The sequence below is a fragment of the Podarcis bocagei genome (genome assembly GCF_964188305.1).
Source record: "Podarcis bocagei genome assembly, chromosome: 16".
Taxonomy (NCBI): Eukaryota; Metazoa; Chordata; class Lepidosauria; order Squamata; family Lacertidae; genus Podarcis; species Podarcis bocagei.
The window spans coordinates 43,125,037-43,141,751 of NC_138142.1; the positions used below are offsets into that span (position 1 = coordinate 43,125,037).

At 41.6% G+C, this 16,715-nt stretch overlaps 2 protein-coding genes across 2 annotated transcripts; both read left to right on the forward strand.

Moving 5' to 3' along the window:
* Positions 1 to 245: 245 nt before the first annotated feature.
* LOC308575585 (vomeronasal type-2 receptor 26-like) lies at positions 246 to 3,691 on the forward strand (the record flags this gene model as incomplete). The annotated part of the gene is made up of 3 exons (XM_081174336.1): positions 246 to 314; positions 1,576 to 1,702; positions 2,799 to 3,691. 3 exons carry the CDS (start codon positions 246 to 248, stop codon positions 3,689 to 3,691), a joined length of 1,089 nt encoding a protein of 362 aa, XP_081030462.1.
* A 2,164-nt stretch (positions 3,692 to 5,855) lies between these two features.
* Positions 5,856 to 13,788, forward strand: LOC308575586 (vomeronasal type-2 receptor 26-like; the record flags this gene model as incomplete). The annotated part of the gene is made up of 6 exons (XM_081174337.1): positions 5,856 to 6,115; positions 7,411 to 7,702; positions 9,191 to 10,051; positions 11,053 to 11,280; positions 11,638 to 11,764; positions 12,887 to 13,788. The coding sequence occupies 6 exons, from the start codon at positions 5,856 to 5,858 to the stop codon at positions 13,786 to 13,788; spliced, it is 2,670 nt and encodes an 889-aa protein (XP_081030463.1).
* Positions 13,789 to 16,715: the final 2,927 nt, after the last annotated feature.

Consider the following 16,715-nt stretch of genomic DNA (forward strand, 5'->3'; position numbering starts at 1 on the left):
CTTAGGGCAAACTTTTCGTTAGATAGATTCATTGAAATCCCCATGATTTCCTCATGAATTGTTATTTCTTTCCTTGCCAATTTAAGCTCAACCAGTTTGTAAGAAGCATCTCATTTAATATTAGTGCTGGAGGAAAAGTATCCTTCAATGAAAATGGTGAGATAGAGGCTGGATTTGATATTATGAATTGGCTCACGTTCCCAAACCAGTCTTTCTGCAGAGTCAAAGTTGGAAGCATAGACCCCATGGCTCCTCAAGAAGAAGTGCTCACTATTTCTGAGGAAGCCATTGTGTGGCCCAACAGGTTTAACCAGGTAAGGTCCATTCATGTATTGGGGGCTATTCATTAGTCCCATCTTCAGTTTTCAACAGTTCAGATACTGGCATAGCTCTGCTCATCTATAGCTTTAGTGTGCACATGGGGACATGGGGGCAGAGGTCTTCTTCGCTGTGTCAGTTGGGTGATGTCACCCATCCAAACCCTTCTTTTCATCAAATAAAACATTCTCCTTGGAAAACTTTAATATTTAAAGAATTTGTAGACATTTGTCCTGAAAGGTTGTAATCAAGGATTAAACTACAAGGAATACATTGAACATACTTCTAAACATCACTGAGAAATGTAGAAGTATAAACACAAAAAATGAATAAAAATAGGCTTAAAATTATAAGCAAACTATAACCAAGCAAAAACAGCCAATTTCATCGGAGGGACAGGAAATTATAGTAACCCGCATTTCAATGTGTTCCAAAATATGAGATGGTGCATAGAGTTCCCATTTTTTATCCTATGGACAAGTGTTACCAGTAGTAGAAAAGGTTCTATGAAGCCTCTGCATTCTAAATTCCAGATGTATTGCTATTTTGGAAACCTAACATAAACTCAACACATCTCCACATGGATACCAGTATAACGAGATGAGATATAAATGTTGGAGTTCAATAATGTTTACACATTTAATAAAGAGTCAAAGGTGTTTGCATTGAAGATCTGATTTTATTAAACTGCCTCAACCTCACCTCCAAAGTGAGTGTTAACCACCTGGCATGAGGCAATAGATACACGGCCCCCATCATACCCCATAGGAATAACCCAACCACACTCTGAGCCCTATAAGAGTTGTTCCTCATGACCCTCACATTGAAATATGTGCTTAGAGAAGACTGGCCAAATCTCCAACCCCAAAGATGGTTCGCCTTTCATGGGTGAGGAGGTGAGGCTGTCTGGCCCAAGATTCCCCAGAGTGGCTGGGGCTCATCAATATTCATTTTTTCTCTCTTTTTCCATACTCACCCAGCACCTGGAATGTACTAGAATAGCTTGGACAAGTGAAATATCACAGAAACGACAAACCAAACAGGACTGGTATCACTGTAAAGTATAAGGGGAAAATTATTTTAAGCATGGCTCTCTCTTTTCTGACAGTGATTGGCTGTCCTGCATGAGATAGAATCATAGAATTTTATCATTGGGAGGGACCCCAAGGGATTTCAGTTGAAGCATACATGGCAGACACTGTCACACTGCAGAATTTCACCATCTAGTAAACATCCTCCTCTTTCATCTCTGGACAGGCACAGCCTCTTTCTCTTTGTAATGACAATTGCCCCCTGGGTTATCGTAAGGCAAAGAAGGAAGGGATGCCATTTTGCTGCTATGATTGCCTTCCATGTCCAGAAGGGAAGATTTCCAACCAAACAGGTAAGGAAGACATGTCCAGAGTCTACGGACACTAATGGGGTCACCAATTGGAAAGGTTATGTAGAATTTAAGGATGGTTAGAATCAAAGAGTTAGAAGGGCCATCCAGTGTAACCACCTGTGGTCAATAATAATAATAATAATAATAATAATAATAATAATAATAATAATAGATTGATTGTTTTCTACCTCACCCATCTGGCTGGGTTCCCCAAGCCACTCTGTGCAGCTTCCAACAGAATATTAAAAACACGATAAAACACCAAACATTAAAAACTTCGCTAACAGGGTTGCTTTGAGGTGTCTTCTAAAATTCAGATAGTCATTTATTTCCTTGACATCTGATGGGAGGGCATTCCACAGGGCGGGCGCCACTATCGAGAAAGCCCTCTGCCTGGTTAACGATATGAGGGCAGCACCTTACATTTGTCATTATGTAGATAAAAATAGGATGCACAGCCCCACATGTGCCAATCATTATGTAGTGGGGTGAGGCACACGAACCACACTCAAAATGGAGATAGAAAAGTCTGCTTTGTGAATGCTACGTTTTTCAGAACTTCAAAATCCCTTTAAAAATACCTGCACAGGCAACCTCCCAGAAAAGACCAATAAGGACAGAATATGCTAAGTGCTGTTGGAATGCAAACTGACATGTTGGGAGAAGTGGAATGAAAACAGGATAAGAGAGGGAGTGGAAGGGTATTCTGTACTTTTTGGAGGTGTTTTTTTCCCCCTAAGAAAGAGAGAGATGATAACAGAAATGGAATGAAGAGAATGACGGCTGAAAGAATATAAGCTAAAACAGAAAGGCAAATAGAAATATTCTGCATACTTATAACTGATAATATCTTTGAAGAGAAGCCACCCTTGGTCATAGGACTCAGCTTCTAAAATGGAGGTGGGCATAAAGACCCAGGTGGCCCATGGAACATCCCATAGTTTGGCATCTTACAAATTGCATGAGGAGACCACTTAATTCTTTGCCAGATTAGAACCTGTAAAGTCTCTTTCATATTGTTGTAATGCTGTCTTGATAATTTTAGTGCAATGCACATAACGCTGTCATGTACAGAAACCAAACTTTTCTTTTTCAGACATGGACGACTGCTTTCCATGTCCACAAGATCATTATCCAAACCTAGAACAGGATTCATGCATTCCAAAATGCATCAGTTTCTTGTCTTATACAGAGCCTTTGGGGATCAGTCTGGCCACTTTGGCTCTTTCGTTTTCCTTCATCACAGCTTTGGTGCTTTGCATCTTCATTAAGCACCGGGACACTCCCATCGTCAGAGCCAATAACCGGAGCCTCACATTCTCCCTCCTCCTTTCCATCTCCCTCTCCTTCCTTTGCTCACTGCTCTTCATCGGCCAGCCTGACAAGGTGACCTGTCTCCTTCGACAAACTGCTTTTGGCATCATCTTTTCAGTGGCAGTTTCTTGCGTGCTGGCCAAGACAACCATCGTGGTTCTTGCTTTCACGGTCACCAAACCCACGAGGAAATGGGTGGGGAAAAGACAAACTCTCTCCATTGTTTGTTCCTGTTCTTTTATTCAAGTCACTCTTTGTGGTTTGTGGCTGACAACTTCTCCCCCATTCCCAGATTTAGACATGCACTCAATGACTAAAGAAATCCTTCTGGAATGTAATGATGGCTCAGTCACCATGTTCTACTGTGTCTTAGGCTACATGGGCGTACTAGCTATTGTCAGCTTCACTGTAGCTTTCTTAGCCAGGAAGTTGCCTGACAGTTTTAATGAAGCCAAATTCATCACCTTCAGCATGCTGGTCTTTTGTAGTGTTTGGCTGTCCTTTGTTCCCACCTATCTGAGCACAAAAGGGAAATACATGGTGGCTGTGGAGATCTTCTCCATCTTAGCTTCCAGTGCTGGCTTACTGGGGTGTATATTCTTCCCAAAATGCTACATTATTGTGCTTAGGCCTGAACTGAACAACAAGCAGCAGCTGAGAAGAAGAAAGAATTGACATATCTAATATTCTGTGGCCCCCATTCCTTGGTCAGGAGGAAACAGAGGAACTTCACATAGCTGCAAGAAACATCTTTGGGTGCATTTATTTGGGAGTCATCACATCACATTTTAACTTTAAAGGATGTCTGCATTGCTGTTACATGAGTTGTGGCCACATTGAAAACGTGTTGTGCTAAATAGATGAGTATTTAACAAGGAGACCTCTGTGGCAAGAGAATAAAATTGAGGAAACTGCAGTGCTGAAAGATCTTCTGTCATTTTAATACAGTAATTATTTTCTCCCCCATATGTTTGCATTTGTTAAACTCTGCAATCAGGAATAAATGTATATACACACTGAAGTGTTTTCTCTCTCTCTCTGCTTCTAGGATACAAACTGATTGGGTCCGTGATATTCTTTCTAGGGAGAGTGGGGAATTTGATTTGGTTTACGTTGAAAGCCCAGTGCACCTAATTTGCACTTTCCTGAAGTCTCAGGTAGTGTCAGAGGCTAGAAGTGCCTTTCAGCAACTGTAATTGGTTCAACAACTTATAATGGCAATGGCACCCACCTGAGAGGTGCTGGAACTGAGTTCCAGCTGTAAAAAAAATCCCTGGTTGTGAGAATAAAACCTGGGGAAGGTACACAGAACACATATGCTACCTGGAATTCCTGGGAGGAAAGTTGGGCTACCAAAGTAACAGGTATATAAATCGGTCAGGTGCTTGGATGACTTTTTCCATATTCTAGTGAACTGCGTGACTGTGGACCTGGATAGCTCAGTTGGTTAGCGTGTGGCACTGATAATGCCAAGGTTGCAGGAATGACCCCCACATGGAAGAGCTGCATATTCCTCTCTTGTAGGGGGTTGGACTGGATGATCCTCAGGGCCCCTTCCAACAGTTCTATGTGTCTATGGTTCACATTTCGATTTTGAAGTATTGTAGGTATAAAAAAGTGAGTCAGGTGGTAGCTTTTAATGCCACATAAAAATACAGATCTTGTAAATCTATTTTATACAATTTCCCTCTCCTTAAGGTCTCATTTTTAAGGTGTTTTTCTTTTGCTCACTCTTTTGAAACCTATACAAGTATAGGCTTCTGCACCTCTAGCTGTGAGAGTGAGCAGGACGCAACAGAACTGAGAAGTTCTAGAGAACAAATCAGTCCATTTAACATCCATATCACAAGCAGTCTGGAGATTACAGCCACCGCACTGAAATTTGTCTGTGAGCTCCATTGCACATGTGTATCTGTTGTTTCTATTGGTTTTCATTTCTTCTCAGAAGTTGCACATTCCCTCTACTTTTGATCACCTGCCAGTAGCCACAGCATAAAGATCAAAGTCTTCCTAAACCCAAAACTGGCTATCTCTGCTGACAGTTATGTTGCATCTACATGCTAATCTCTCGACAGCAGCACCATGAAGTTCGATATTAATGCTCTCGTTGCGTGATTCAGCAGGATGGTGGATCTATAGGTATGCTGGTAGATGCACATCTTGATCATTGAATTAATGGACCTAAATTAGTTATTCCATTAATGTAAATGGGTCTGCTCTAAACATTACTAACTTTGGATACAACCCTGTGTGTTTCTTGCTAGGATATTTAACTCTTATCTAACCATACTGGTTACTCAATGGCCACTGAAGTTTTCACCTGGATTTCCAAAAGTATTTCTTTCTTTAAAAACCTTCTAAATATGAGACCTTTTACGCAGACTTTGCAAAGAAGTCATTTGTGGTTGATTAGTCTTATTCCAGGCTCACTTGTTTTCTGGGGGGCTTTTCAGTTGCTCTTGGTTATTACAAGCTGATGCCTCGCTTGCTGTCCACGTGATGAAGACCACAGAAGACCTGCTGAGATCAGATAAACATGTTGTCCTCATCGTCTCACAGAATCTGTGATTCTAAATAGGCAATTATTGTTCTTCCTAATTATCAAATTAAACATGATGACTCCTACTTTTCCACAAAGTCCCAAGGGAGCTTCAGTACTAATCACCAGCAAAACCATGCACAGAAGAAGGAAGTATGCTGTCAATAAACCTTGTATCATTCCATGCTGGGGCTAGAGACAGTCAGGGCTCTTGTCAGTTTGATCACTGATACTTTATCTTCTGCAGTTTGAGCTCTGCATCGACCAACTGTGTTTCCATTCAAACCATGCTTGAAGATAATGAGTATGAATGGGTGTGGAGAAGAATTTTTTTCTTGCAAGTTAGTGGCATCTGTAGTATTAGTACTAGTGTTTTTGCCTCAGGTAGTGTGCAAGATTCCAGATGTCAAATGTGGCACCAGTGACCCTCTTCCTATTCTTCATAAGTTCCACCATCCAGGAGATCTCACCATTGCTGGCATCGTGTCTATGATGTACATGTTTTCCAAACCAATAACGTTCATAGAATGTCCCTCAATGGACCTCTTTGATGGAACTTTGTAAGATTTTCAAACTTTCCATTATACGGATCACCAATGTGGCACCTGTGGGGTATGCATGCACCCCCAGAGATCTTCCCTGGTGCCCACAGGGTTCCCCCCTTGCTCCACTGAAATTAATCTTGAAAGATGTCTTGTATTATAACCGATAGAATAGGTTGCCCTGTGTGTCTGGTGTGTGTTTCAAGTTTGCAAATGGGACTATGGCTCTCCAAAACTTGGTTTGCCTGATATATTAAATAGCCTGTCCTATGAATCCCATGGAGTTTTGTGGGCCTTCCATGAGTATCTAGTTGGGCACTATGTGACTGAGCTCTGGAAAAGATGGATCTTAGGTTAGAGCCCCTACAAACTGGGATTACCATCAAAGGAGTGATTCAACTAATGGTGTTGCAGGGACCTCCGGTGGTGATCTTACCTTCCACTTGCTTCTGATTGTCTTGGACACAAAATATTGAAATAATTTGCATTCAACACAATAAATTTGCCTTAAAAATAGTTCGCTATATAACAACCAGCTTCTACAAATTATAAATAGCCACAGTCCAAAATGATCATCGATATTTGGAAGCACAATTATTTAAAAAGGGGAGATGCTACCCTTACTAGTAAACTAGCTAAATTATTGAGTCATAAAACTCATATTATTTTTCAAGGAGAAGCAGCTCAGATGAAACATTAGCCCATGTTCTCTCATGATGTTTAACCCCTCCCCCAATAAAAATAAGGACATAAGATCCCAACTGACCTCCCCAGAACGTCCTCCATTCTGGGGAAGCTCAGCTAAATTTTGTATTTTGATTTTAATGGCAACCTCCAACCCTAAGATCACAGAAAAATTATATAGAAATATAGAAATAGAACCTCCAAGTGGTTTACAAGGAATAAGGTAAAGCAAAGTTCACTATTGTAGCCATCAAAACTAGGCCACTGTTCTTAAATGGAAGGTGGGGTATGGATAAAAATGGTCTGTTTTTAACTATTTCTGATAGTTCAGGGATTCTGCTCACTCTCATTTTATAAGGTGCAATTTGTGTGCATGGATATGTTTTTAGAAATGAGACAATGTCAAATTCTGGATGCACCAGTGCCATTCAGAAAACCAACACTAAGAAATTTAAATCTCCAAAATATGAGGTGGGCAGGTGACTCTCAATGAGAACTTTGCAAACAGGTTCTCTCAAAATAGTATTGGGTGGCTGAGCCCATGTGATAAAAAGCCAACTGTGCATGGCAACATTTCTTCATCCTTGGGATGGAAATAATTTATAAATCCTCCAATCCTCTCATTTCAGGGTCATGCTACAGATCTACCAGCATGTCCTGGCACTGATATTTGCTGTAGAGGAAATCAATGAAAATCCCAAGATTTTGCTTAATCTTACTTTGACCTTCCATATCTACAATAGTTATTTCAATCCAAGATGGACCTATCAGGCCTCAATGGAGGTCTTCTCCACCCAGGGCAGATTCATCCCTAACTACAAATGTGATAATGTCAACAATCCAGTAGCTGTCATTGGGGGGCCCATCTCTGAAGTTTGTCTCCACATGGCAGATATCCTGCGCATCTACAAAATCCCACAGGTATGGCAGGCACTAGAGCATGGGAGTATAACAAGTAATTTTCACTTGTGTTTTGGTGATTCGAAGTATTTTTAGGTGGTTTTCAAGATCAGTTTGTACATTCAGAAAAATTAAGTACTGAATATATCCTTGTCTTCAGAATACAGATTATTTTAATGTGTTGAGCGATCGGTAGAGAAGGGAATTAAATGTTTAAATGTAAAAGGGGAAAGGATCAGCCTGATGTTCTCATAGACATTGAGTCTGAAGAGGTCCACTCCTCCTGGGAAAGCTCCACTACTTAGTGGAGCTAAGTTAGCTATATATGTCAGTCCCAAGAAACCTGTCTTAAGGACTTGCATTTCCTCTTTGCCTTGTATATTTCAAACTCAGAGGAGGGATATGGAAGGAACTGTAGGTTTTCTCCAGGGAAAAACTGTAAATAAGCAGCAATGTTTGTTAATGTACAAAGAAGTACAAAGTTGGAGGTGAAGTTCACAGGGGAAATGAAGGTCTGATGTTTTTGAGGAAGGTATCTTTCAACACTTTTTCAGAATGGGGGAGTGAAGGCAAGAATAAGAGAACAAAAGTTTAAGAATAGTTTTATTATTATTATTTAAAAAAATTAATGATCCTGCAAACTGCAATGTTTTCACACAAGATCTGATGATATTATACATAACATATATACACTTATTTATCATTGTCAGACAAATCCAGACATAAAATAAACCCAAAACAAATAAACCACAGGTATGTGAAGGCTTTAAAAGAAGCAACTAGAACCATTTGTAGCATATAAATGATAGTTAAACAAGACAAGCTTGCAAAAAAAATGACCCTCATTTTACCAAGTAGAAGCAATTAAAGTATTCAAATATCCTGAGTCCTTGGCCATGTTCCTCCTTGCTTGGAAATGAAATCAAGTCAGACTAAATGAATATGGTTCTATTTTGTGATCTAATATGAAGTGTTGCTTTTGACCCTACTCTCTCTAAGCATAGCTGGGGAAGCATAGCAGAAATGGGGAACATTTTCCAGCCCAAGGACCACATTCCCTCCTGAGCAACCTTTTGAGAGCTCTGCAATTGATGGTTGGGGTGAGAGGCAAAAGTGGCAGTGCAATGAATGTAAATGTTACCTTTGTACAGTAGGATAAGTCTTTTTACAGGCACCCCTCTGAATCTTCCTTCCGGATAAATAAAATGTCATAATCTCTGTTGAAGGTGTGTAGCAGAGCTAGTGGGGTGGTTGTTCCAGGGCCAGCTTGAGAGCATTGGCAGGTCACACTGTCCTAATCCTGGTGTATATGAATGCTCAGCCTCTTTGTACCTCACAAACACATGAAATTCTCAGCAGCATTCAATAAATGCAGACTTCTTAATCAAGGTTAAAATCTTCTTTAATGTTTGGCATACAACTTCAACAGAATAAAATGACACAGAATTATCCCTCCCCCTTTTAATTTTGGAAATTTCCTGCTCTTTTCTCCTTCTTTCATTTCTTCAGCTCATATATGGCTCTGCTCCAGTGACCAAGCAGACAACCCAGACCGTTTTCTACCACCAGATGTTCCCAGATGTGGCTCATCAGTATAAAGGGATTCTCCAACTACTGCTGCATTTCAGGTGGACGTGGGTTGGAGTGCTGTCTGTGAGCGATGCCAATGGAGAGACATTTGTAAGCAACATACTTCCCCAGTTTGTCAAGAGAGGGATTTGCTTTGATTTCATTGAAAGATTCCCAGTAATGACTAACTCCAATGACATTGCTGTCATAGTGTCAGAAGGGATGGAAACAAGCAATATTGTCAAGAGAAGCACTGCTGATGCGGTGATCATTCAGGGGGAAATTGATACCATTATAATTTTGAGAATGTTTCACGAGTATTCACAACTTGAGGACACATCAGTAAAAGGCAAAGATAAAGTCTGGATTATGACAACTCAGATGGATTTCACATCAGTTCCATTCCAAAGGACTTGGGACATAGGCTTATTCCATGGTTCAATAGTCTTTGCTGTCCACTCAAAGGAAGTGTCAGCTTTCCAGAAATTTCTCCAGATGAGAAACCCTACTTCAGACAAAGAATATGACTTTATCAAGGCATTTTGGGAAGAAGCATTTAAATGTTTTCCCCCAAGACCTATGGTCAACAGGTGGGATGGTGAGATCTGCAGTGGGAAGGAGAAGCTGGAGACTCTGCCTGCCTCTGTTTTTGAAATGAGCATGACAGGCCACAGCTACAGTGTTTACACTGCTGTCTTTGCTGTGGCACATGCATTGCATGCCATGCATTCATCGAGGTTCAAGCACAGAGCATTGGCGGATGAGGGAAGAATGAAGCTTCTGAGTCACCAGCTGTGGAAGGTAAAGTCTTGAGGAAGCTTATGCAGGAAACACCACCATATCTGGGAGAACAAAAAGTGGAATCCAGACAGTGTATAAAGCTGTCTATCAAGGCTATTTTGCATCTAAAAGCCAAATCCCTTAAGAAATTGAATGCATCACTTGGCATTGCATTCCTTTTAAAAACTGTGAATAATAGTTGCTAGGATTTTAGCAGTGGTTCAGAGGGAATTTGATCATTTCTTCATATCGATGGAAGCTAGTGTGTGTGCATGGGTGTGTGTCTATGTAATAACTTTCATTACAAGTGTCACACAGGCAGAAAGGATTTTAGGCTAATCCTGGCTTCCTGTCCTCCTCCAAATTTATGATATTCTGTCAACTCCAAGTGTCATCACGCAGTTTTGCTCTTAGTGCTGTCATAGATTCCATTTTGTTAAGTTTATCTAGGAAACATGAATAAACAGAGGAAGGCCAATTATATTGAATCAGACCATCAGTCTGTCTAGCTCAGTCTTGTTTACACTGGCTGGCAGCTCCTTGGGACTTTGCCAGACCTACCTGGAGATGTCAGAGACTGGACCTGGGATGCGCTGCATGCAAAGCACATGCTCATCACTGAGTTTGTCTTTCCCTATGTAGGGGTTATTTATAGTGCACCCATTATTTTAAGTAGGACCTAGAGAGGGATGTGTACATATGAGTTGAATCCTATGTGTACATATGAGTTGAATCCTGAGGAGCAAGTTGAACTCAAGAGCTACCAGATGCTGCTAGATATAAAGGCTATGTTCTACTCCACGGTTGGAGTCCGTATGCCTCGGAATACTAACTGTTGAGAACCACACTGAGGACAATATTTTTCCTCCCAGGATTTCCATGGTTGGTCAGTGTGAGAGCATGATGCTAGGCTTTGCCGATCATCCTCTGGTATTTCTGAGGTTCCACCAAAATACAGATTCATTACCCATATCCTTTAACACCCCAATCTTCTTGTTCTTATATTTCCTTCCAAAATTTAGCTCAACCATTTTCTGAGAAGAACCTCATATAATAGCAGTTCTGGTGAAGCAATTTCCTTCAATAAAAATGGAGAGTTAGAAACAGGATTTGATATCACCAACTGGGTGACATTCCCAAACCAGTCCTTTCTGAGAGCCAGAGTTGGAAAGATAGACCCCATGGCACCACGGGAAGAAACATTCACCATTTCTGAGAATGCTATTGTGTGGCCCAAGAGCTTTAATCAGGTAGAGGCCATTCAGGTTGTGCTATGGTCAAACATTCTGTGGTTCACAAGTCGCTCTGGGAACCTTGGATTGAATTGTTTTGGTCAAATGTTTTAAGCAAGCATGTCAAGCAGGTAGAAATTGATGAAAGAAAGAAAGGAAGGAAGGAAGGAAGGAAGGAAGGAAGGAAGGAAGGAAGGAAGGGAGGGAGGGAGGGTGGGTCAAGAAATTATCTGATTCAGGTATAATCCAGCAGGTACAGAAAAGGGAGGCTTGCTCCAGATTGCAAAATGAAACAAAATCCTCCGTGATTCAAAATAACCAGTGAGGTACAAACTTGCAAAAATTAAAACATTCTTTTCTTTCATGTATGGACAGGCACAGCCTCTTTCTGTGTGCAATGACAATTGTCACCCGGGATATCAGAAGGCCAAGAAGGAAGGGAAGCCATTTTGCTGCTATGATTGCATTCCATGTCCGGAAGGGAAGATCTCAAACCAGAAGGGTAAGAAATATCATGCACACAGTTTATCAGGGATATTGACATCAGGATATAGAGAGAGTCATTTCCCTTGTGTCAAAAGAGTGGTTCACAGTTCTACAGTGGTGGTAGCTGCTGATATGAATGAAGATGCAATCTGAGAAACTGACATGTAATCAGCATAGCCCAGTCCAAGAAGCCAAACCCTCCCTGATGACGCCACCTGCACAGCCAGTTGTTTACCTCCAGTATTTTCCTCTCTCTTCCTGGGCCATGACCTTCAACAGGCAGGAGTTATGAAAAGGCCACCTGTGTCTCAAGGCCTTCCAGCTTCCTGCCCCAAGTCACACAGCCCCTTGCTATACAAGGTTGTTGCGGCAGTATGGTTAGTACCCACATGGATAAGAAGGAAAGGGTTGTGGTGAGTGGGCTTTATAAGACCTGGCAATTTCTCTGCCACATCCTGAATCTTTGTACCTTGAAGACACCACACATGATACATAAATTCCATTCATGAATTGTTTCCTGTAAAACAGCTTAAAGCAATCTAACAATAAAATATCAACAATGGAATGCCACAATTTTCAAAAGGTAATGTCAAAGTGACACAGACCAAACTCATTCATTCATTTTAAAGACTTATGCACCACCTTTCAGTCTATTGCCTCTTGAGGTGAAATGCAAAAGAACAGGAAGCAACATGTACTCATCCCAGACCCAGCAGCTCAAAATCATCTATGTGATTGATTGGGCCAAAGTGTGCTTTCTTGCCTCTATGCAGTACAAAAGAAATTGACAATTGGTGCTGTCAACTGCCTTTGTATAGTTGGTGCGGGATGTTCTTGCTGACAAGGAAAGGGTTAACAGTGGTCCCTGAAGCTGATCCTTCAGCAGTCAGTGGAGACGGCAAGGCTGCCCTTCCCCAGACCAAGAGGAGAAGCCGTTTGTTCCACGCCACCCCAACAATAAGTAGTAGGGAAAGACATATTCATTGACAGAACTGAGGACCCAGTGCTGCTGGGTTGCTCATCTGTGAGAACAACATCTTGTAAATATTTATATTTCAATTTTTCACCTGACAACATTCATCCAGGTCTTTCTCATATTTAGATTTGATTATTTCAGATCTGATGTTTTCTTTTCTAGATACGGAAAACTGTTTCCAGTGTCCAGAAGATCAGTTTCCAAATGACGACCAGGATTCATGTATTCCAAAATATATAACCTTCCTGACGTATGAAGAACCTTTGGGAATCACTTTGACCAGTTCTGCTCTTTCCTTGTCTTTCATCACAGCTTTGGTGCTGGGAATCTTCATTATGCACAGGGACACTCCCATAGTCAAAGCCAACAACCGGAGCCTCACCTACCTTCTCCTTCTCTCCCTCCTTCTCTCCTTTCTTTGTGTTTTGCTATTCATTGGCCAGCCTGAAAGTCTCACCTGTCTTCTTCAACAAACCGCATTTGGCATAATCTTTTCAGTGGCAATTTCTTGTGTGTTGGCCAAAACCATCATTGTCGTTCTGGCTTTCATGGCCACCAAACCCGGGAGCAGGATGAGGATGTGGGCAGGAAGAAGACTGTCCATTTCCATTGTTCTTTCCTGCTCCCTTACACAAGTCGCCATTTGCATTGTGTGGCTGGCAATATCTCCTCCGTTCCCAGATTTAGACATGCATTCAGTGACCAAAGAGATTGTATTGCAATGTAATGAAGGATCGTCCTTCATGTTCTATTGTGCTCTGGGCTTTATGGGCTTCCTGGCCATGTTCAGCTTCATCATGGCATTCCTAGCCAGGAAGTTGCCTGACAGTTTTAATGAAGCCAAGTTCATCACCTTCAGCATGTTGGTCTTTTGTAGCGTTTGGCTTTCCTTTGTCCCAACGTACTTGAGCACCAAAGGAAAATACATGGTGGCTGTCAAGATCTTCTCCATCTTGGCCTCCAGCTTTGGGATACTTGGCTGCATATTTTCCCCAAAATGTTATATTATTATACTGAGGCCTGAGTTGAATAACAAGGAGCAGTTAAGAAGAAAGAATCATTGAAGCCACTAAAATTCTATGACTTTAGAAAAGCCATGAGTAAACTTTTGGACTTGGTTCATTTTGAGATGTCTTCCTGTTTTCTTTGTTGTAAGACACTTGGAGCCTGATTGTTTTTGTAGAAGAGCAGCTTACAAATAAAATTATGACTGACTGAATGGTCATACTTTCTACAAGTCTTCCCAGGACAGATGTTATACTAACCAGCCTATAATTTTCAGGACCTTAGGGCCTGAATAATAATAATAAATTTTATTTATATCCTGCCCTCCCTGGCCCAAGTCGGGCTCAGGGCGGCTAACATCAGATATTTAACATTAGTATAAAATCAAACAATAATTAAATTACCTCCTAAAAACGGGTCAAAATCACTTTAGAATCTAATTAGATGGCTTTCCGCAGGGTTAGGGTTGGGAACAGTAAATGTTCATCAGGCCCAGCTGATTACGCTGATCTTATATGGGCCAGTGAGAACACTGGGAGGCCTCTTTCATATTAGTTCTCATACAAAAAGAAAAGGGGAGTCAGGCTGAGCCCTGACCAAAGGCCTGGCAGAACAACTCCGTCTTGCAGGTCCTGCAGAAAGATGTCAAATCCCGCAGGGCCCTGATCTCTTGTGACAGAGTGTTCCACCAGGCTGGGGTTGAAGAAGTCAAACTCTTCTTAAGTAAGCTTGGAAGTTTCTACAGTGTATCACTGGGCAGGCAATGAATAGTCTCTGGCAGACCTTATAAGGTGGACAACCTCTGGCATGGGAAGAGGTGGAGAGTCTGCTGAGTTGATCCTTGTTCTCCAGGCGTCTCATTACAAATGAACAGAAGTCAGGACTGCAGAGAATACAAACTTAGGGCTGGTTCTCAAGGATATTAAACTCCCTCCACACACAATATTTTTTCAAGGGGATTTCAAACATCGTCTTATTAATAGGGAATCTTTTGAAACTTTTCTGCTACTTTTGAACTCTGGAAAATACCCACAAAATACTCTCATTCTCACCTTTCATATAGACCTCTGAGACCTGCACAGAGCATGCACCCCAACTTCACTTTCAAGAATAGTGCATCTAGCATATTGTTTGCTTAATGGTCCCTGATATGCAAAGCTGAGAATATAAACATCATCTGCCCCTAACTACTATAGTTACATCCATCTAGTTTCTTGCTACAAATTGCATCATCTGGGCCCATTAATTCCCATAACACAACTAGGTGATGACATAAACTGGATGATTGCAGCCATCACATCTAAGTGCCTGTAAACCATAATAATGTGATCATCGCCCTTGTAATTATTAACATAAGAACAGAAGACACTTCTCCCCATATAAAGGGACTATGAGCTGAATTATTATTAATGAAAATAGGAGGATCCTACTAATATCCCTTGTACATTTCGAAGGTATGACGAGATAGCCAGCGCTTGGTCCGTCTCATAAGAGAGACTTTATCCTGCACCATCTGAGCCACAAATCAGCCCCTAGTGTCTACTTAAGTCAGGCTGCGCAGGCTTCAGTACAGGACTCAGCAAAGGAGAATGTGGAGGTGGGAGAATTTATGTACAAGAAGAATTATTTCATGCCAGATAGTTGGATTTGTACTATGGCTACCAGTGCTTTTGCCTCAGGTGACATGCAAGATTCCTAACATTGAATGCAGCATCAGTAATCCCCTTCCTATTCTTCACAAGTACCACCAGCCAGGAGACCTCATCATTGCTGGGATTATGTCTCAGATCTACATATTCTTCAACTCAATAGACTTCAAAGAATGTCCTTCTAGTGACCTCTTTGATGACATTGTGTAAGATTTGTTTTCTAAAATCCTCTGGTACCACATATTTATTATATTTTCCCTGGAGGAGCCAGGCCCATAGATCAGTGTTAGATCCAGTGAATGGGAGAAGAATGGCAGCTCAACTTTCCCTGCCTTTGTCAAATAATTGCATCATACCTGTAACTAAGCCACATTAATCATCACCTTCCTTTTGTCTTTTTAGTTGTGGCAGCCATGAATCTAACATCCCAAGCCTATTTCCCTCAGCAGCTTAAGGAGCAATTCAAAGCCAGGATCTGCAAGGTGGACCAGCCTGGGCTCAGCCAGAGGAAACCCCTCATCCCAGATCAGACAGAGATATAGTGATGTAAGTCTCCCATTCCAGCTCATTGGGAGCTCATCTGACTCATACAAGGCCAGGGTAAGCCCCCAAAAGGGGAGATGTTCCAGGTGCATGGCAGTGTTGGTGCAGGTGGAGATCTATTCCATACTCCATTGGGTTTCCTTCAAATGACCTAGCATCCCAGTGGAAGCAACCTTACCAAAAGGGATTGTGTAAGTCAAACTCTCTTTTTTAAAAGGCTTAGTCCCCCAGTTTAGGGCTGGAATCTGTGTGTGCTAATGTTCCTCCAGATTTCCCTAGACTGAGATAGATTGATCTGTAAAATATTATTAGCTCAGCTGAAGTGTAGCAGATGTCCCATCCAGAAGGAAACGCACTGTGGCACAGCATGCACATAACTATCATTTCAGGATCATGACACAGCTCTACCAACATATCCTGGCATTAGTATTTGCTGTAAAGGAGATCAATGTAAACCCCCAAATCTTACCCAACCTCACCCTGGGCTTCCACATCTATAACAGTCAGTTCAGCCCAAGCTGGACCTATCGTGTCTCCTTGGAACTCCTCTCTACATATGGCAGATACATCCCCAACTACAAGTGTGACCTCCAGAATAACCCCGTAGCAGTCATTGGAGGCTCTAACTCTGAAGTCTGTCTCCACATGGCAACTATACTGAGCATCTACAAGATTCCACAGGTAAAATTCTCCCAGAGCACCTCTCATGATGTCAAACTACCCAGACCATTGGGTCTTCTTTTGAGGCGAAGGCATGGCAGTTTGCACGTTCTGGTGATCAGCTGTACCTTTAC